Source organism: Orbicella franksi, chromosome 3 (assembly GCF_964199315.1).
Source record: "Orbicella franksi chromosome 3, jaOrbFran1.1, whole genome shotgun sequence".
Taxonomy (NCBI): Eukaryota; Metazoa; Cnidaria; class Anthozoa; order Scleractinia; family Merulinidae; genus Orbicella; species Orbicella franksi.
The window spans coordinates 27,684,875-27,707,048 of NC_138147.1; the positions used below are offsets into that span (position 1 = coordinate 27,684,875).

General features: G+C 38.3%; 3 protein-coding genes across 3 annotated transcripts; all 3 read right to left on the minus strand.

Annotated features, from left to right (window-relative positions):
- Positions 1–2,556: 2,556 nt before the first annotated feature.
- Positions 2,557–3,790, minus strand: LOC145483156 (high-affinity lysophosphatidic acid receptor-like). The gene has a single exon (XM_081461749.1). It carries the CDS (start codon positions 3,714–3,716, stop codon positions 2,775–2,777), a length of 942 nt encoding a protein of 313 aa, XP_081317875.1. The 5' UTR covers positions 3,717–3,790; the 3' UTR covers positions 2,557–2,774.
- Positions 3,791–10,531: 6,741 nt separating this feature from the next.
- Positions 10,532–12,231, minus strand: LOC145483158 (putative G-protein coupled receptor 45). The gene has a single exon (XM_081461750.1). The coding sequence runs from the start codon at positions 11,921–11,923 to the stop codon at positions 10,982–10,984; it is 942 nt and encodes a 313-aa protein (XP_081317876.1). The 5' UTR covers positions 11,924–12,231; the 3' UTR covers positions 10,532–10,981.
- A 4,348-nt stretch (positions 12,232–16,579) lies between these two features.
- Positions 16,580–17,291, minus strand: LOC145482484 (uncharacterized). The gene has a single exon (XM_081461086.1). The coding sequence runs from the start codon at positions 17,153–17,155 to the stop codon at positions 16,580–16,582; it is 576 nt and encodes a 191-aa protein (XP_081317212.1). The 5' UTR covers positions 17,156–17,291.
- Positions 17,292–22,174: the final 4,883 nt, after the last annotated feature.

Genomic DNA, 22,174 nt, shown 5'->3' on the forward strand with positions numbered 1-22,174 from the left:
CTCGTTAGGATAAAAAATGGGAGTAGTGTGTCTTTACAGAGGCAATCCAAATAATTGCCAAAGAGGAGACGTGCATACCTTGCTTCGAAGTGAATAGCCAAAATATCTACACGACGAGCGGGAGCGAGGGGTAAAATACACCAGACACAATTTTACTCCTTTGTAACTCGTAGAGAAACACGCGAGCTATATAGCATATAGCTCAGTGAAACTAGCGACACGAAACAAGGTGCTGAGTGATATATGTATTTATTAAAAACTTGATCATTGGATAATGCAATTCAAGAGATTTCAATGGCTTAGCCATCATGGTATATGGGCCATTATATCATGTTCTTCAAATATGGTAAGTGTCCGGGTAATTATTTCGTTTAGTTACGTATTCTATAGTTTTTAATAAAACTGGCGATTATTTCACTCGCGCTTGTTAGATATGAGATGAATATACCCAACTCATTTCCAACGCGCTCTGGTGGAATAATTTGCTAAATAAACCTCGTTTTAAGAGCTCTTTTATTTAGAAATTATCAAAAAAGGAGAACAAGCGTATGCTGAATATGGTTGTTAGGTTAATTCGAATTCACGAGCGTCTTTCGGTATTCAAAACGCTTTGCATTTCGAACTTCAGTGCGTCGATTGACAGGTGCCTCACCTCGATCTTTCGATCGCCCACCATCGCTAATTCAAACTGCTGATGATTCATAGCATCCACCGTTTATACAATGACACGGATGATATAGCCACTTCGACCGGCGGAAGTTTAATTAGGGTGGACAACTCGCTCAAAAAAGAAAAAAAAGTTTTTGAAAAAGATAAGATATTTTATTCAAACTGAGGTCACTCGTACAGTTCTCTTTTTGCGTAACCTCACAACTTTTCTCAGTGGAAATAACTTATTGAAAGTCAGTCATTTTACTCCTTGCGTTGTTTACAAAAAAAAGCTTCGCGCGTAAAATAAACATTTCTGGAAAAAAAAACAAAAAAAAAAAAACAAAAAACAAAAAACAAAAAAAACAGACATGAGCCTAGCTGACAAGGAAACGCTCAGTAAAATTTGTCCTTATCAAAAATGCGGACATATGTCGAAAAACATGTGTTTTTTCCTTGCATTGCCGTTCACTTTATCGCCATTTTTCTACTGTAAAAATTAACTGATATTTGCTTTAAACTCCCCGACAGACGCAATAAGATGTTAACAGTTAGCGCCTTTGTTTGGAAACGTTCCTTACCAAAGTGGACACTCCTAAAGCACATTAGTGCATCTACATGTTTGCTTATCCCACCTATATGCGCAGGTGAAAACAAGCCTTTAAGCCAAGCTTTTTTGCCCTCGCAGCTGCAGAACTTAGGCTCCGTCCATACTACGCCGGGGGAATTTGAAAACGTAGGTGTCACTCTGAAAACGCCTCAAATGTTTTCCTTCCACAATACGCCGGAATATTTCAAAGCGCGACAATGACCAGTCATTGGGGAGGACTCCTTCAGGGAAAGTCACATGATTATCGTGACGTCATCGTTGTCCAAAAGCTCCGTTTTCAAAATGTTTTCCGTCCACGCGAAAACGAAAGGCCGGCGTTTTCAAATTTATTCGGTTTGAAGAGCGTTTTCAAAAAAATCCATTTTTGTGACGGATTAATGTGGTTGGCAGGCCTAACCTAGAAATTAAAGGCTCGGAAAATTATCACCAACCGTTTATACAAATGGCCTGGAAGATATAACTATTCCGTCTATATTTACTTAAGAGCAGAGTTTTGTTCAATAAATAGACGCTTCAATTTGCACTTAAGACAGGGAAACTGTCCCGAAAGAAAGATAATTGCATCGGAAATCGTTTTTAATGGAACGGTTTGGGAAGTTCAACATGAATGCTCGTCATGCTTACCTGAATTCAATTCTCGAATTCTCAACTGACCAAGTTCAAAGACTCAGTAGAGCGTAGCCTCGAAATTTAATGTTCATTATAAAATACTGCTTCACATAAACGCACTTCCACCTGTCGATTTTAATTTTAGTATGCCATTAGTTAACTCATTTGCCCTTGCAGCTGCAGAAATATGCGCCATCTGTAAAACTAAATGGCAAAAATTTGCATGTTCCAAGAAAATAAAAATTCAGCTTAAGCCTCAATGAAGACTTAAGTCATAATTTTCGAATAATTTCCGCTTGAGTGTTAGCTACGTATTCCAGAGTATCCTTGTTTTATTCTATAAATGCACAAGAAATCCGTTTGTGAATATTCGTTGGGTTTCTGAACTAAAGACAAATCATGAAAACACAAACTCTGAACTGAAGGCGGTTATTATAAAATTTTAGCGCACCATGTCTCTCTTATTTCGTGAGCGACTTTTCGTGTCATAAAAACTCACCCATTACATAAAAAGTTTGTGCTTTCTGCCGGTATTATAAGCAAAAAAAAAAAAAAAAAAACATCAAAACCTTCTTACTGTTGAACTTAATAACTGTACTTTGTCAAGAGTCTAATCTCTTTTCATTATGCGTGATGTAGTCCAAACGAAGAAAAATGGCAATTTATTGTTTTTCATGTCTATTCAGAGTTGCATTATAAACTTACAATTTGGACCAATTTTTTATACTTCTTTACAACAATGACGAAAACCTCCTCGATGGCTATCTTATTGCTGGAAAAAACATTTCATACTGATATATTAAAATGAGTAAGCACCACTATTAATGTTAGGCAATTGTTACGAGAACTTCTAAAGTCTTAGTTGTAAAACATCATTTACGCTTTTTATCGTTTTGGTCCACAAGAGCTAACTTGTAAAACAATGGCAAAGCACCTGTCTGATTGTGTCCTTCACTACTTGTCTAACTTCATCTAGCTTCCAACAGTAAAGAATTGGGTTTACAGACGAGTTTAAGAAAATTAAAGTGGCTGTATAGATCCTAGCGTGATAAACAGATACAGATAGTCCACTCTTAGCCCACAAAGCAGTCACTACACCGTAAGGTAGATAACAAGCGACCAGCGTCAGTTGCAACCATACTGCAGTGGAAACTGCCTTTTTGTATCGCGCTATGTTCAGTTGATTTGTCTGGTTCGGTTGGTGAACATTGTGATCGTGAATCTGAGTGTTGTGACGACGGAGGGTGAGGAAAATTTTTGTGTAAGAGAAGATGGAGATTATAAGATATAGAGGTATACCTATGGTACCATACCATAAGGTTATCATGGGATTCCAAAATACCATTCCTGAAAAGGCAGCGGCAATAACCCAAGTGGTGATAACGACCAGGTACATTCGCTTTAAAGTTACAACTTGTCTGTATCTCACTCCCAACAACAGGGCGAGAAGTCTGTCTACGCTTAGTTCAGTCAGAGTTGCGACCGACACTCCACACAAGATATAACCTGTTAGAAAACTTGCTACCGATAGGTGAGGACAAATATTCCAATGTTCATAAACCCCAGACATCCAAGAGGCAACAGAGAGAGGCTCTGCAAATAGACCAACACAGAGATCAGTTGTTGCAAGACTGCGAAGCAATAGTTTGGACGGCGGATGAAGTGAAGACTCCTTGTGGAGAGAAATTAGGATTAGAGCGTTTCCAAGAAATGCAGTAACTGACAGAAAAGTGTTTAAAACTGAAATAAATATCAACTGGCCGTGTAGTCCAGCAGTTAATAATGCGGAACACATGAGTTGTTCAGTTGTCTTCTGCTCTCCATCTCCAGTAAAGTTTGCTGCTGCCATTTAGCTGGTAAGATGCTATGGCTGTTTGTAGCAGCTGTAATCAATTAGCTATCTCTGTGGAAACGTTTCACTGTCGAAAAGTTCCAAAGCGGCTTCTCAACTGACGAATACGATTTAAATTATTTTAATAATGCCTTTTTCAAGGTTGCTTAAACATGAATTTGAAAGACAATTAAATCTAGCGGGTAGCCAGTTAGGTGAGTAAATAAATAAAGATAAAATAAAACCTATTAAAATAACATTGTTTGACTATTGGTTTTGAAGGCTATGTCTTAAACGTCAGGAAATATTTCGCAAATTCTGAAAGTTCTTCCAGTTATTGTAAATTAGAATTTCTCCCTTGGTCAGGCATCAAACTAATTGTTAGTCATGTTATTTATATTGTTTATAAAGGTAGTGTCTGAAACAGTGCAGGTGGCAATGTATTACACATTTCAAAACGGGAATATATGTAGTGTGAATTTTAATTTTTTTTCTCTTCAGATCGGCCATTTTGTGGATGTAGCAAGATTGATTTATCTCAGTTTTCGAGTTGTTTTCCCGGAGACTAAGTTTCGATGTATTTCAGTCCTAGATGAGAACTAGTGTTACTTGTTTATTCATGGTTGCTCGACATCCGTGACGTTTCTAGCTTTTCAGATACATGAGACCTTAAAATCTACTTGTTTTTATATAATCAAGAAACAAACTGGTACAGATAAAGCTTTTTTATTTCAGAATCTTTCACCATAACTCGAAAGCCGGCCTTTGCCCACTTTGGCGAACACGAAAAACAGCCATTTGGCGTAGTCTATTGTCTATACAAAATGCAGCAGTCTCATTGGTTGCTATGCGTAGCAAAGAATTGTGATCACGCCACTGTCAAACTTGACTTGAAAGTCGCTTCTCGCGGAATGAAAACTCGCAGCGAAAGCATAATTGAACTGCAAAATCTACAAATCTTAAAGAAATACTGGGAAAGTCAAGTCAGTTTTTGTCATCAGAGCAACCCTGTGAGCCGAAAAGCTTGGATGTCGCCTTGAACATTGCAGGAGTTGAAAAAATACTCTCGGAAAACTTGGGGTTGTGGTAAACACTGGAGGCCATTCGATTCGAGTTTTGAACAATAGGAACGTTAGTGAAAGTAGAAATTTGTGTCCTCTGTTGTTGGTGATTCTTAAATCAGTTTGATATAGTGTCGAAGACACCTTGTAGCTGCGATACAGTTGGCCGTGAGCTGTAGTTAGCTATATTTTGTTCGCTGGTGTGCCCTGAAACGGACTGGAACATTCGAGTCGGAAAGCAAGGTTATGTGTTTATTTTAGCTGATTTTAAGAAGTGATGTTTTGATGTTTCATTCCTGACATCAATCTGTGTCAAAAATTATTTTGAGACTGAGAAAAGTTGAATTTTTTAAATAGATTAATCGCACAAACATTTTGTTTATTGTTTCGTTAAATTCGAGACAAGCAATGGTTTCTCACCTTAAGGTAACTTCAAGACCAAATTTGTGTTTAGTTTAGTCTCACTCGACTGCCTCAGACTGCTCGAGTATTTTTCTGAGTTATTTTCTGAAAAAAAGGCTTTTAATTTCTTTTTCCTGCTTCTCGTGCATGTTCAATGCCTCGACAAGACTTTTTTGTACCTTATCTTTCGCCCAGTCGCATAAAATATTACCTTAATTCTCAAAACTTTCCGCCATTTTAAAATACAGAGGTAGAAACTTTGAAACGATGACGTCAATCGTGCGTCTGTCCTCTAATAGATCATAGGCGAGAACCAATCAAAATGCGAGAATAACTTGGGTTATTATATCACAACATCTACTTCTGCTTTTGAAAACGGAAAAGGTCATCTACACACCGTCAACGACAGAAACAACATATGTAAACTGCACATTCGGGCGTACTTAACAATCAAAATACATACAGTCCCAGAGTTTGGGAGAATGTTAAGGTGGAGTATTGTATTGCTGCTGCCACTCTGCCCGTCCATTCGTGTTGGTCATTTCAGGGGAGTTTTCACATAGTGCTAACCTCTTAACTTTCTTTCTCGGTGCTTATTTATTTTATTTATGTTGTCGCTGATGTATTCATCGTTGCATTTTTTTTTTACTCTTTTATCAATTGTCGCGTCTATTCATTTGTATTCTGAATAAACCGTTATTGTATTGCATTCACGGCATTGTATTATATTTTATACCATGGAATAGGAAATACAGTCAATATTTCCGACGGTAATATGTATATAGATTTAACCAAGCTTACAAGCGGAGCTCCTGATTACAATAATTAATCATAAATGAAAAGAGAGTTTTTTCCCCTGGATCAGAAACTCAACAAGAAGCTATTTCTCGGGAAGAAATGGTGTTTCGTTTCTGTAAAGGTATTGAAAGTCTGAGAAAGGCCGGGGTTTTGATATCTTGTGCATGAGAAGTCCTGGGGTGAGGGGGGTATGTGGTAATGCGCCGCTTTGCACCGCACTGATCTGCTCAGTTGTCAGAGCCTGGGGTTTTTACTGGCCAGGTGAGGTTTAGTACTGAGCCTATTGTAAAAGAATTAATTTAAGTTGTCTACACATGTATCAATTATTGCAGTCAACACGCTTCGAAATGTACTTACTTGTAATACTTCACTTTGACTCTGCTCTAGGGGAGGCGCGGGGGGGGGGGGGGGCTCCCTTATATCGGCTATATAGGTATGTCCAGCGTCAGAGGGACATGTTTCTTTTTAAAGACATTTTAGTTAGAAGTAGAGTATCGATTTTGGTCGTGTTGGTCTCAAACTGGGTATGGTTTGTGCACTCTAGTCTTGAATTAGGTATGTTTTTTCAGAAGCTACTTTTTTCATCATTATCGATAAGACCAGCAACTAAAGCCATTCACAATACCTTTAACATCATTCTGGACTAGAGAACTACGGCAGGTCTGAAACAGGGTATTAATTTAAGGGTCAGGCCATAAATAGGTTAGAAAAATCGCAGACTTTGGTCTTAAATAGGGTAAGTGCTTTGGGAAGCGCGCCGCACAACCCCGCCAAATTTTTCGGAAATTCAAAGTATTGTGTGTGAGGCTAAATAAAGCTAAAAGGCAAAAGCATTTGACGCATAATTTTTCCATTTCTGTGCCGGGCAGTCCTTCATTGGAATGGGTGCGGCACTCTACGTTTCGTTGTCAGTGACGCAGTATATTTTTCTGTCCAAAAACGACGCCTCATGTGTGACGACAGTTGCAAAATTATTCCTCCACTTTCGCTTGAATATTATGGAGCTAAAACACAAATGTTATCGGTGTTTTCATGGAAACCAGCTCGTGAAATGCCGCGGGATGTCGAAATACAAATTTTCTTATGTTGAAAAGCGCGCTCTAAGAAGTAAAGCTACTGAAATTGTGGCGGAAAATTCGAGAAATTCAACCAAATCTGGAAAATGTCGACACCTACGATAGGAAGAAAACCTTATAAAAAAGCCATATTGTGCCTATTTTGCAATATACGAACGTTAATTAAATTACAATGTGATGAATTAGTTACCTTCCACAATATATCGTATCTGTTGTATCGTCCAAACGTACCAAGTGTGTGTTCTTTTCCCGTAAACAGCCACAGAAAAGGGGCGGGATTGTTCAGTTCCTGACAAGTGTTCTGATTGACCAAAATTATGTCGCCGTAGTTGTGATCTTAATCACATTTAAATCAAGCACGGAAACAGATATCTTCGTTTCTCTAGAATACATCGTTTCAGTAAGACTTAGGAACATTTAAGTCGCCAATTATTTCTACTGGCATGACATTTTAATTTCCTTTCTATCCGTGTCACGAAATAACATTTAGTTTCGAGAAGTTATTTTTGCTGAACATGTTTACCTTAATTATACACATGAAAAAATTACTCGATTCTGATTGGCTAAGAGCAGTGCAGTTCAAGTGTAACACCAGTGCAAAAAGTGTAACATCACTGCAAAAAGTGTAACACCAGTGCAAATTACACATCGAAATTCTGGATTATGATTGGCTGAAAGACAATAGGGACATTTCTAAGAAAACGACAACACGTAAAATGATGACGAAAAGTTTGTGCTGAAACTTTGAAAAAACTTTTCTCAAATGAGAAAAATGGCTTCAAGAAAGATCTTCCGGCACTTCCTCCGCGCGAATTTTTTCATGTTCATATTATTAATAAGTAATCATACGGTTTTTCTCGATCAATTTGGAGTTAATTTGCACTTGTGAGTTTTTCAAAAAGCTGAACTTACACTCGCCGAAGCGGCTCGTGCAACTTTAGGTTTTTGAAAAACTCACTCGTGCAAATTAATTCCAAATTGAACTCGAAACCGTATGATTACCTATACGAATTACACAGCATTTACCCTGATAACATTCATACTCAATATGTCAATAAATCACTCTGAAAAGGAAAAAGTACCATTTCTTTGCTGAACTAAACAAAACTAACTACTTTCATCGGCTCAAAATATCGCATTGGTGGACAAATCGCGTGGTGTGGCGGTGTCTCTACTCCGAAAATATATTTCTTTTTCACCAACACTATCAAGTCCAGGTCGCAGTTTTCTTGTATAAGATAACACCGAGAAACGAGAGTTTCACTGAAATGTTGCAAATGACACATTTTGTTACGATGCACCGAGTTTTAGCTGAAATTTTGCCGCCGTATTTACATTAACAATTACGAACTTTACTCTGATTGGATATTACAAATCACTATGTAAATAGTTCACCCCTGAAGTGAAAACAATACCGTTTCGTTTCTGACGAAACGAAACAAAAATGATCAATTGTGAGCATGTGATTGTTAAGCGTGTGGCTTCACTATTTTTTTCTAGTTACTTTTTAACAAACCATACTTAATGAGTGTAACCAAGATTGTAGAGACTACGTACACAATATATCGGGGACTTTGCAAGAGACGATTGCGAAAGGAATATGTCGGAAGAAAAGTCGACAACATGTCCGAGTTTAATTTGCTCCAAAATTTGGCCTTTGCATGTACGCTCTCAGTCTCCCCCAGAGTAATAACCTGGCTTGAGCCCTCGATCCAACCGAAATCCCGGTAGCTGGTCAGCGGTCACCTTTGAAAAAACGCGACCTCGATAAACTCTTGACCTGAGCCCGTGACATGGTCACGTGATAGTGATCAGGGGATAACTTGTTTTGACAGCTGTCAATTAATCATAACATGGATGTCCAATATCAATGATGTACCTATGGAAATGGTGCTACATGTACTCTCTTAGTTTTCAAGGTATGGGACTTGGCGTACGAACGTACGTACCTAAGTAGGGACAGTCACGTGACAACCAAAATTTTTCAGACCGATGGGTTACCAAATTTTCTAAGGTATGGGTCACCGCTCGCGCGCCTTCGGCGAGCAGGAGCTCCGCTATTACATACAACTTTCCCATCGTGCGCCACACATAAAAAGCAATGATTGTGTGTTGACCAATAGTCATGCACCGCTCTCACGTGGTATGCCATGGAAGTAAACAAATGAAATATCTAAAATAAAACACCATATATTTATACACCAGATACAACTATACTTTTCTAGCACTGATAAATAAGCGAGCGACCCAAAACAGGCAGCCAAATTTATACAGGAAGTCCTAGCAGGCAGCCTTGATGAACAAAGAATGTGTCCATATCTGTTATTAAACAAGCGTATGCTAAATCTGGTTCTTATATTCTAATTAACAACTGCATTTCCCTCTTCGAAACACTTTGCAGTTAATTTTGAATATCAGTTGGATCGATTCGACCCGGACGAGGGTGGCTCACCTCGATCTTTCGATCAACCAGCATCCCTAATTTAATCATTTTAAGATTCACAGCATCAAACGTTTATACAAATGGCACGGATGATATAACTATTCTGTCTAGTGTAACTTAGGGTGGACAGCTTTCAAAAAATGGTTTTGAAAAAAAAAAAGCTTATCTCAATTCATCGCTGGTACATTTTTTTTTTCTAATTTAACAACTTCAGTTTTCTCGATAAAAATAACTAATTAAAAGTCAATTTTTCCTCCCTCTATTTCGAATAACTTTCCACGCCTAATAAACATTTATGCCAAGAAATATGAGCCTTGCTAACAAGGAAGTCTTAAGCTTTGCCTGAAAATGATCAAATTTGTTACAAAAAATACTTTCCGTTTACCATTCCAATAATCTTATCGCCATATTTCTTCAACACATTTATCTCACCCTTGGTTTAATACGCACCAGACGTAAATTAAGTCTATATTTACCTAAGAGCAGAGTTTTGTTCAATAAATAGACGCTTCAATTTGCATTTAAGACAGAGAAACTGTCTCGAAAGAAAGATAATTGCATCGGAAACCGTTTTTAATGGAACGGTTTGAGAAGTTCAACATGAACGCTCGTCACGCTTACCTGAATTCAATTCTCGAATTCTCAACTGACCAAGTTCAAAGATTCAGTAGGGCGTAGCTTCGAAATTAAATGTTCATTATAAAATACTGCTTCACATAACAGCACAACCCACCCTCGATTTTAATTTTAGTATGCTATTAGTTAACTCATTTTCCCCTTGCAGCTGCAGAAATATGTGCCATCTGTAAAACAAAATTGCAAAAATTTGCATATTCCAAGAAAATAAAATTCAGCTTAAGCCTCAATGAAGACTTGATCCATAATTTTCGAATAATTTCCGCTTGAGTGTTAGCTACGTATCCCACAGTATCCTTGTTTTATTCTATAAATGCATAACAAATCATTTTGTGAATATTCGTTGAGCTTCTGAACTAAAGACGAATCATGAAAACACAAACTCTAAACTCAAGGCGGTTGTTAAATTTAGTGCACAATTTCTGTGTTATTTCCTAAACGACTTTTCGTGTCATAATAACACACCCATCTCATACCGCATAAAAACTCAGCGCTTTCTGCCTGTGTTATGAGCGCAAAAAACATCAAAGCCTTCTTACTGTTTAACTTCATAACTGTATTTTGTCAAGAGTCTAATCTCCTTTTATTATGCGTGATGTAGTCCACACAAACAAAGATGGCAATTTATTGTTTTCCATCTTTATTCACAGGTGCATGGTCAACTTACATTTTAGAACAGTTTTTATATTTCTTTACAACAATGATAAAAACTTTCTCAATGGCTATATTATTGCTGGGAAAGTATTTCACACTGATATAATAAAATGAGTAAGTACCACTTTTAATGTTAGGCAACGGTTACGAGGACTTCTAAAATCTAAGTCGTAATACATCATTAGCCCTGTTCATCGTATTGGTCTACAAGAACTAACTTGTAAAACAATGGCAAAGCACTGGTCCTATTGTGTCCTTCACTGCTTGTCTAACTTCACCTAGCTTCCAACAGTAAAGAATTGGGTTTAAAGACGAGTTTAAGAAAATTAAAGTGACTGTATAAATGCTACCGTGATAGACAGATACAGATAGTCCACTTTTAGCCCTCAAAGCAGTCTTTGCACCATGAGGTAGATAACAAGCGACCAGCGTCAGTTGCAACCATATTGCAGTGGAAACTACCTTTTTGTATCGTGCTATGTTCAGTTGATTTGTTTGGTGTGGTTGTGGAACATTGTGGCTGTGAATCTGAGTGTTGTGATGACGGAGGGTGAGGAAAATCTTTGTGTACGAGAAGATCGAGATTATAAGACACAGAGGTATACCTATGGTGACATACCATGTGGTTATCAGGGGATTCCAAAACCGCATTGCTGAAAAGACAGCGGCAATAAACCAAGAGGTAATAACGATCAGGTACATTCGCTTTAAAGTCACAACTTGTCTGTATCTCAGTCCCAACAACAGGGCGAGAAGTCTGTCCACGCTTATTGCAGTCAGAGTTGCGACCGACACTCCACACAAAATATAACTTGTTACCAATCTTGCCGCCGATAGGTGAGGACAAATATTGGAATATTCATTCACCACAGACATCCAAAAGCCAACAGAGAGAGGCTCTGCAATTAGGCCAACACAAAGATCAGTTGTTGCAAGGTTTCGAAGCAATAGTTTGGACGGCGGATAAAGTGAAGACTCCTTGTGAAGAGCAATTAGGATCAGAGCATTCCCAAGAAATGCGGTAACGGACAGAAAAGTGTTTAAAACTGAAATAAATATCAACTGGCCGTTTAGTCCAGCAGTTAATCCTGCGGAACACACGAGTTGTTCAATTGTCTTCTGCTGTCCAGCTCCAGTAAAGTTTGCTGCTGCCATTTAGCTGGGATGATATGGCTGTTTGTAGGAGCTGGTATCGATTAGCTATTACTGCTGAAAATTTTCAGTGTAGAAAGTTACAAAAAGACTTCACAACTGACGAATAATCTAAACTATTTTTAAAATGCCTTTTTCAAGTTTGCTTGACATGTTGAATTTGGGAAGACAAACAAATCTAGCGGGTGGCCAATTAGCTGATTAAATAAATAAAGATAAAGTAAAAATTATAAAGAGAACATCGTTTAGCTATGTCTTAAACTTCGGGAAATATTTCGCAAATTCTGAAAAATTCTTCCCGTTATTCTAAATTATAATTTTTCCCTCCATCACGCATCAAACTAATCGTTAGTCATGTTAGCCATATTGTTTACAAAAATAGTGTCTGAAACAGTGCGGGTGGCAATGTATCACACATTTTAAAACGGGAATAGTGTGAATTTTAATTTTTTTTCTTCAGATCGGGCATTATTTGAATGTAGCAAAAGTGATTTATCTCAGTTTTCGAGTTGTTTTCCTAGAGACTAATTTTCGATGTATTTCAGTCCTAGATGAGAACTAATGTCACCTGCTCATTCATGGATTGCTCAAATCCGTGACGTTTCAAGCTTTTCCGATACATGGGACTGTAAAATCTACATCTACTCGTGCTTTTGAAAATGAAAAGGTCATCTACACACCGTCAGCGAGAGAAACAACATATGTAAACTGCACATTCTGGAGAAAATAACAATCAAAATTCATGCTGTTCCAACGTTTGGGAGAAGTTTAGGGTAGATTATTATATTGCTGCCGCTACACTCTGGCCATCCATTCGTGTTTGTCATTTCAGGGGAGTGTTCACATAGTGCTAACCTCTTAACTTTCTTTCAGGGTTATTATTTATTTTATTTATGTTGTCGCCGATGTATTCATCGTTGCACTTTTTCACTCTATTTTCAGTTGTCATGTCTATTCATTTGTATCCTGAATAAACCCTTATTGTATTGCATTGCATTGTATTATATTTTATACCATGCCATAGGAAATACAGCCAATCAGAACACAGGAATGGCGTTGTATTTTCGACAGTAATACATAGATTTAGCCAAGCCTACAAGCGGAGCTCCTGATTAGAAAAATTAACCATAAATGAAAAGAGGATTTTCCCCCTGGATCAGAAACTCAAAAAATAATGAATTGTCAGCATGTGGTTTCACTATTTTTTTCTAGTTACATTTTAACAAACCATACCTAATGAGTGTAACCAAGATTGTAGAAATTACGTACACAATATATAAGGGACTTTGCAAGAGACGATTGCGCAAGGAATATGTCGGAAAAAAAGTCGACAACGCGTCAGGGTTTAATTTGCTCCGAAATTTTGCCTTTGCATGTACGCCCTCACTCTCGCCCAGAGTAATAACCTGGCTTGAGCCCTCGATCCAATCGAACAGACAGTACCTGGTTGGCAGTCACCTTAAAAAAAAAGCCCGACCTCTTGACCTGAGCCCGCAGCATGGTCACGTGATACTGGTCTGTGAATAACATGTTTTGACAGCTGTCAATTAATCATAACATGGATGTCCAATATCAATGATGTACCTATGGTAACGATGCTACTATCTCATTTTTGGCGTACGGCCGTACGTACGTAGGGACAGTCACGTGACAACCAAAATTTTTCAGATCGATGGGTTACCAAATTTTCGAAGGTATGGGTCTCCGCTCGCGCGCCTTCAGCGAGCAGGAGCTCCGCTATTACATACAACTTTCCCATCGTGCGCCGCGCGTATAAAGCAGTGATTGTGTGTTGACCAATAGTTATGCAACGCGGTCACGTGGTATGCCATGGAAGTAAACAAACAAAATATCTACAATACGAAAATAAAACATCATATATTTATACACCAGATACAACTACGCTTTTTTAGAACTGGTAAATAAGCGCGCGAGCCAAAACAGACAACCAAATTTATGCACGAAGTCCTAGGAGACAGCCTTGATGAACAAAGAATGTGTGCATATCCTGTTATTGAACAAGCGTTGCTAAATTTGGCTGTCATATTCAAATTAACAACTGCATTTCCCTCTTTGAACACTTTGCAGTTAATTAGGGAAGGTGGGTGGTCAAATGAATATCAATTGGATCGATAGAGCGTTTTCACTCACGTGATGAAATTTGCATATCGTCATGACAACCGACTTCATCCGCCATATTGGTGTTCGATCGCAAAATGCGTACTGCCCATGCTAACCAACGGTGAACACCTGGGACATTCTGTACGACATTCTAGCGTTCTTAGCAAAGAAATTTAATTTTTGTCATCATGGTCCTTTGCCTCATTGTCGGATGTGGCAATAAAACGGGCAAGATACGGCCCACCCCTGAGAAAGTAAGTTTTTTTCGTGTTCCACGTGTTGATGTTAACCAAGGAGAGTACATGGAAGAGTTGACTTTGGAGCGAAGAAGAAGTTGGATTTCTGCGATCAGCAGAGAGGCTTTAACCGACTCTATTTGAGAAAATGACCGGGTTTGCAGCAAGCATTTCGTGTCAGGAGAACCTGCTAAAGACTGGGATCGTTTTAATGTAGATTGGTTCCCTACTTTGAGTCTTGGGCATTCTAATAGTGATGTTGCCGGAAGGAATTACATGCTAGTTGTAATAATATTAAGGCCTTCATGTAGGGTATCTACGGGAAGGGACTACAGGTGTATCCAAGTGCTCAATGGAACTCAATTGTCCCTACAAAGATAAAAATATAAATTTCGGTTTCAAGTCAACAACTAATTCTTAGCATAGTATAATCCTGGTAGTTCATCAGCAGAGCCATTATCAGCACTATGTTTTTGTAATTGAAACAACTTGGGAAGATCCACAGTTGATTACATCTTTCTGTTTATTCCAAGATCAATACATGTAAGCAGAAGTGTTTGAGACAAACTAGACAAAGTGTTTGACTTTGTTTCTAAAAGAAGTTTCATATATTAAGTCATTCAAATGTAGGAAACATTTGCAATAGACCATTCTTTAGGGAGCGATAAAGAAGTACTCTCATTTTGCAGATATCAAATTGCACAGTTTGGGGAGGTATGCCATAGGCTAGGCAGGTTGCAAAGGCAGGAGCAAATACCCCACGGTCACTACCATTTTGATGTTGCTGAACAGGAGCAACTTGAATGCCAGTAAAATTTGCCTGTCCAACAACATTAATTACCTGATCTTCTACTTCACTATAAATGATGTTACGGTAAAGACTGTCATATAAATTCACTGTGCCATCTCCACACCCCACCGATGCTATACACACCCAGTGTTGTTCCCCAGTGTGTAAAATCTGAATAAATTCACCATTGACCTGATTAAAGTTTCTGCAGGGACCCAAAGTTGGTCTCTGCAGACCCTCAACTCCAGGGTTAATTTTTCTAAGACATACATGCACTGCATGAATGATATCACAATCAAGCCAGCCGTGGGGGGACAAAATCAGTTTGTTGTGTTGTTCATTGAGCTTTGATAGGGATGCTGACTTTTCAGTAAGGCCTGTTGAAATTCCAGTTATAATGACATCATCATCTGACTTGCATGCATGTAATTCACAGGGTTCGTACGGGTCCTGGAAAACCTGGAAAGTCCTGGAATTTTATTGTGGCATTTTCCAGGACTGGAAAGTCCTGGAAAAGGGCTACTGGTCCTGGAAAGTTGTGGAAATCTGTTAAACTCAAGTAAAAAAAAAAAACATGAAATGTATGGCAGACAGTAAGGAGAATTAACATTGAGATAATGGGACTGAAAGGGTTAACGTGAATTTTAGAGTCCTGGAAAAATCAATCTGAGTCCTGGAAAAGTCCTGGAAAAGTCCTGGAAATTTGTTTCTGAAAAAGAGTACGAACCCTGTGTAAAGAGTCCTTTGCTTCTTTAGCTTCCTTGGTATTTAGCTTGACTTTGCCCTCTGACTTACAACCCATACATTCCCATGTTGTAAGGGCATTGTTTTGCATCCTTTTAAAGTTTAAGCAAGCCAAATGAAAAAACTGTCCGTTTTCACACAATGGGTTATGACATTTAAGGACTTTATCGGAAGGCAATGGCTACTTTTTGCACAAACATATGCAGTCCAGTTCAAGAGCTTCATCCAAATGTTCTTTTGTTTGTTTGCCTTTTGATTTCTTACTTCTGGCTCCAGCAGTTTTTTGGCACAGAGGACAAAACCACTTGTTGGGTACTTTTTGGACTTTCAAGCAGGTTAAGTGAAAAGAAGAAATGGGACATGCTTGGTTGCTGCATGTTACAATAGTATCAGTAGTATTCATCCTGGAAAAGCAGACAGGACTGAGACCAGATGATGGCTGAGACACATTTCTTTTCTTGGCATACCACCTTCCAAGGATTTCTGGTAGAACACAATATCTCCAAAAGTGATTTAGTTTGGGAACAACAGAATTCCAGTGACAGATATCTGGGAGAATTCTTTCACAGAAAAAAGCAATTTGTTCATTGAAACCACAAAGAACAAAGTCACAGTAATTGTATCCAGTAGTGAATATTTGCTGTTGTGATTGGTAATAGTATGCATGTTCTCTTTTAAGACTTGTAGCTCCATTTTCTGACTTTAAACATGAATTGGACTTCCCAGGGTAATCTTTGAGGTCTGTATCCTTCAAACAATAGGGGAACTTTACAGCAATGAAACGGGTGCGTAGGGAACTTCTTTGACGGCTGCTGGTATCAAACAGCTACATTTCACCTGTGTACATGACAGATTTTCGTTCACACGATTCCATGCTTCAATGCAGAAGAGGACGCTCGCAATATGCGAGCAGCACTCTCCTTGTCCTGCCATACATCCAACGCAGTGTGCGAAAAGAACAGTACCATTTTCCTCGGTTATAATCCACAATATTAATGTATCACACGGATGGTTCATTCTCTGCGAATGCCTGACTTTTCTGAGAACAATGTAGTTGTTTCCTATTTTGTGCCCTTTTAAACAGCTCACAAACCCTGAAACGATCTGATTAAGTGCTCGCAAACTCCGAAAAGCTTGAAATTGATCCTTGCTGTAGTAGCTTGTCCCAAGCAGTAAAAATGATAGCAAATCCATGGATTTGACCCGTGGCAAATAGTCTGGATCATACGTTTTGTCTGGAATTAAAATGGGATCGATACCAACGCAAGAAATCTTTTCATGGTAATGTTTCTTCACGTGGGGATCGAGGTTGTTCGCATAATCGGTAAGGGGATTTGCCGCCATCTTGAAAATTATGGAACACCAACATGGCGACTCAAATTTCCCGCGAAATTTGTGACGTCATGTGAAAACGCTCTATTTGAGTCGGACGAAGGTGGCTCACCTCGATCTTTCGACCACCCACCTTCCTTAATTTAACCATTTTAAGATTCACTGCGTCAACCGTTTATACAAATGGCTCGGGTGATATAACTATTCCCGTTTTAAAATGTGTGATACATCGCCACCCGCACTGTTTCAGACACTATTCTTGTAAACAATATGACTAACAATTACTTCGATGCGTGATCGAGGGAGAAATTATAAATAAGAATGACTGGAAGAATTTTCAGAATTTGGGAAATATTTCCTGAAGTAAGACATAACCTTTAAAACCAATAGTTAAACAATGTTCTCTTTATAATTTTTATTTTATCTTTATTAATTATTTACTCAGCTAATTGACTACCCGCTAGATTTATTTGTCTTTCCAAATTCAGGTTTAAGCAAACTTGAAAAAGGCGTTATAAAAAGAGTTTAGATTATTCATCAGATGAGAAGCCCTTTTGTAACTTTTCTACACTGAAACGTTTTCACAGTGATAGCTAATCGATTCCAGCTGCTACAAATAGCCATATCATCTTACAAACTAAATGGCAGCAGCAAACTTTATTGGAGCTGGACAGCAAAAGACAATTGAACAACTCACGTGTTCCGCAGGACTAACTGCTTGACTACACGGCCAGTTGATACATATTTCAGTTTTAAACACTTTTCTGTCCGTTACTGCATTTCTTGGGAATGCTCTGATCCTAATAGCTCTCCACAAGGAGTCTTCACTTCATCCTTGCAGCAACTGATCTCTGTGTTGGTCTAATTACAGAACCTATTGGATGTCTGTGGTGAATGAACATTGGAATATTTGTCCTCACCTAATTGTGGCAAGTTTTGTAACAAGTTATATCTTGTGTGGAGTGTCGGTCGCAACTCTGACAGGACTAAGCGTGGACAGCCTTCTTTCTCTGTCGTTGGGACTGAGATACAAACAAGTTGTAACTTTAAAGCGAACCTACCTGATCGTCATTACCTCTTGGGCTACTAGCGCTGTCTTTTCAGCAATGTGGTTTTGGAATCCCCTGATAACCACATGGTATCGGGCACCATAGGTATACCCCTACATCTTATAATGTCCACCTTCTCTTACACAAAGATTTCCTCACCCTCCGTCATCACAACACTCAGATTCACAGCCACAATGTTCCACAACCACACCAAACAAATCAACTGAACATAGCACGATACAAAAAGACAGTTTCCACTGCAATATGGTTGCAACTGACGCTGGTCGCTTGTTATCTACCGCGTGGTGCAATGACTGCTTTGAGGGCTAAAAGTGGACTATCTGTATCTTTTTATCTCGCTAGGATTTATACAACCACTTTAATTTTCTTAAACTCGTCTTTAAACCCAATTCTTTACTGTTGGAAGCTAGGTGAAGTTAGAAGGACACAATAGGACCAGTGCTTTGCCATTGTTTTACAAGTTAGTTCTTGTAGACCAATAGAATGAACATGGCTAATAATGTATTACGACTTAGATTTTAGAAGTCCTCGTAACCGTTGCCTAACATTAAAAGTGGTGCTTACTCATTTTATTATATCAGTATGAAATACTTTCCCAGCAATAAGATAGCCATTGAGAAAGTTTTCATCATTGTTGTAAAGAAATATAAAAACTGTTCTAAAATGTAAGTTGACCATGCACCTGTGAATAAAGATGGAAAACAATAAATTGCCATCTTTCTTTGTGTGGACTACATCACGCATAATAAAAAGAGATTTGACTCTTGACAAAATACAGTTATGAGGTTAAACAGTAAGAAGGCTTTGATGCAATAAGGTTATTGGAATGGTGAACAGAGAGTATTTTTTGCGACAAATTTGATCATTTTCAGCCAAAGTTTAAGACTTCCTTCTTAGCAAGGCTCATATTTCTTGGCATTAAGGTTTACTTGGCGTGGGAAGTTATTCGAAATAGAGGGAGGGAAAATTGACTTTTAATTAGTTATTTTTATCGAGAAAACTGAAGTTGTTAAATAAGCAAAAAAAAGATTTACGAGCGATGAATTGAAATACACTTTTGTTGTTTCAAAACATTTTTTTAAGGCTGTCCACCCTAAGTTACGCTAGTCAGAATAATATGAATTTTAATTGTTTTTTTCTTCAGATCGGCCATTTTGCGGATGTAGCAAGAATAATTTATCTCAGTTTTCGAGTTATTTACCTCGAGACCAATTTTCGATATATTTTAGTCCTAGATGAGAACTAATGTTACCTGCTCATTCATGGGCTGCTCGAAATCCGTGACGTTACTAGCTTTTCAGATACGTGGGGCCTTAAAAATCGATGAACGTCTACTCGTGCTTTTGGAAATGGAAAACGTCATCTGCACAATGTAAACGAGAGAAGCAACATATGTAAACTACACATTCTGGCGATAATAACATTCAAAATTCATGCAATCCCAGAGTTTGGGATTGCATGAATTTTGCCGCTATTCTGCCTGTCCATTCGTGTTTTTTATTTCAAGCCAGTTTTCACGTAGCGCCAACCTCTTAAAGGCCAAATGAACCATAATTTAGAGCGACGAAATGTTAAAAAATGAGGAAACTTCTGCGGAAATTTTTCTTTCTGAGCCGTGAATTAACTTAAAATTAACTGTGTTTTCAGGAAAAGCTAAGCAGCAGTGTTTGGAAAGATAATTTTTAATTTGTCAGTTTATGATAGCGATGACAACAGCTGGCTCACAGTTTGTTGAACTTAAGGTGGCTGGCAACAGTTTCCAGCATTTCTCAGCACTTCTGTTTCAATGGATGAATACTACCAAATAGTTTAGTTTATGATACAACCATGGCCTAAAAGAGGGCTCTTTTTGATGTAGAAGACACAGTAGATTGAGAACAAAAAAAGAAAAAATCAACGAGGAAAACTGTTAAAAAGTAGGTTTGTGGGGCGGTGTTCTACTGTGACGGCAAAAATAATTTTATTTGCGTGTAAAACTAGTGGCAACAGCTTCTTCTCTTGATTTATACAATCCATTAGAAGGAGTAGTTTTTACTTTAGTCGATAATTTCAAGGAAAGGCTCGCTATTTCATCGTTTATCCCCATTCTTATGAATAGTGAATACGTTTATTGGGTCGGTAACCAGGCAACCCAAATAAAAACGAACGAAGAAACATGTGCATGCCTTGTCCTGTAAACCTGAGCCGCGGATCGAAATAACGTGCTAGTACTGATACCAAATCATACAGACCCCTCAAGCTGGTAAGGAAACAACTGAGACAAGGAAGACAACCGAAATATCTACACCATTAAAAATAAAACGCCATAACATTATACACCAGATACAACCTTATTTCTGTAGGGGAAGATCGTCTATTACGTCCCAGGGGACGGGGAAAGAGGGGAGGGGAGAGTGGGGAGGGGGTGAACAGCTCTTGAAAAAATGTTTTTTTAAAAATATAGCATTTTTTTATTCATCACTCATGCATGTTTAAACCTAACGAATTCAGTTTTCTCTTTGGAAACGACTAATTATAATAGTAGTTGTTTTTCCTCACGTTCTTTAGAATTAACTTCCATTAACAAATAAATTTCATGTTGCCGTGCGTCTGTTGAGTAATAGATCACAGACGACGTCAAAATGTCGTAAGAACAATAAAGTTGCACACGAGGCGATAGCCGAGTGTGTCACTAATGTTCTTACCACATTTTGACGTCTTCTGCGATCTATTACTGAACAGAAGCAAAGCAACATGGAATCTGTTTGTTTTATATAATAACGAAACAAACTACTACGCCTCTTTTTTTTCAAAATCTTTCAACATAACTCGAAAGACGGCCTTTGCCCACTTTGGCGAACACGAAAAAAGCCATTTGACGTAATCTATTTTCTATACAAAATGAGGCAATCTCATTGGTTGCTATGCGTAGCAAAAAAATGTGACTGGTCTAGGAAAATTACGCCACTGTCAAACTTGACTCGAGGGTCGCTTCTCGTGGAATAAAAACTTACGGCGAAAGCAGAGTTGAACTGCGAAATCTACAAATCTTAAAGAAAATGCTGGAAAATTAAAGTCAGTTTTTGTCATCGAAGCAGCCCTGTGGGCCGACAAGCTTGGATGTTGCCCTGAATACTGCAGTAGTTGATAAAATACGCTGGGAAAACTTCCGGTTGCGGTCAACTGAAGGCCATTCGATTCGAGGTTTGAGTGAAAGGAGCATTAGTGACGGCGGAAATTTGTGTCCTTTGTTGTTGAATCGGTTTGAAATAGTGTCGGAGACACCTTTAAGCTGCGATACAGTTGGCCGTTAGCTGTAGCGAGCTATACTTTTCTCGCTGCTGTGCCCTGAAACGGACTGGGACATTTGTATCGGAAAGGAAGGTTTATGTGCCTATTTTAACTGATTTTAAGAAATGATGTTTTGATGTTTCATTTCTGGCATCAATCAGTGTGTCAACAATTATTTTGAGACCGAGAAAAGTTGAATTTTTTAAATACATTAATTTCATAAACATTTTTTTTATTGGCTTTGTTAAATTCGAGATAAGGCAATTGTTCTCGGCTTACCAAGGCCAATTTTGAGCTCGGTTTAGTCTCGCTCAACAGCCTGACGACTGAGACTGCTGAAGTAATTTTTCTGAGTCATTTTCTAACAAAGAAACGGCTTTATCTTTCTTGTTCCTCCTTGTTTTACCAGTCCAATTCCTCGGCAAGACTTTTCTGCACCTTATCTTTTGCCAGTCACGTAAAATATTACCTAAATTCTCAAACCTTTCCGCCGTTTTAAAACACAGAGGAAAAAACTTTGTAATTTTTTTCCATAAAAAAGAAGTACTATTGAAATAGTCCTAATTGATTTGTGATTTTCGACTTTCAACCCTCAGGAAATTGTTTTATCTCAAGGTTTTCACAATACGGATATTTGTAGTTTTAGCTGCAGGGTGTGAACAGAGATCAAAAAGTACCACTGAAAGTTTTT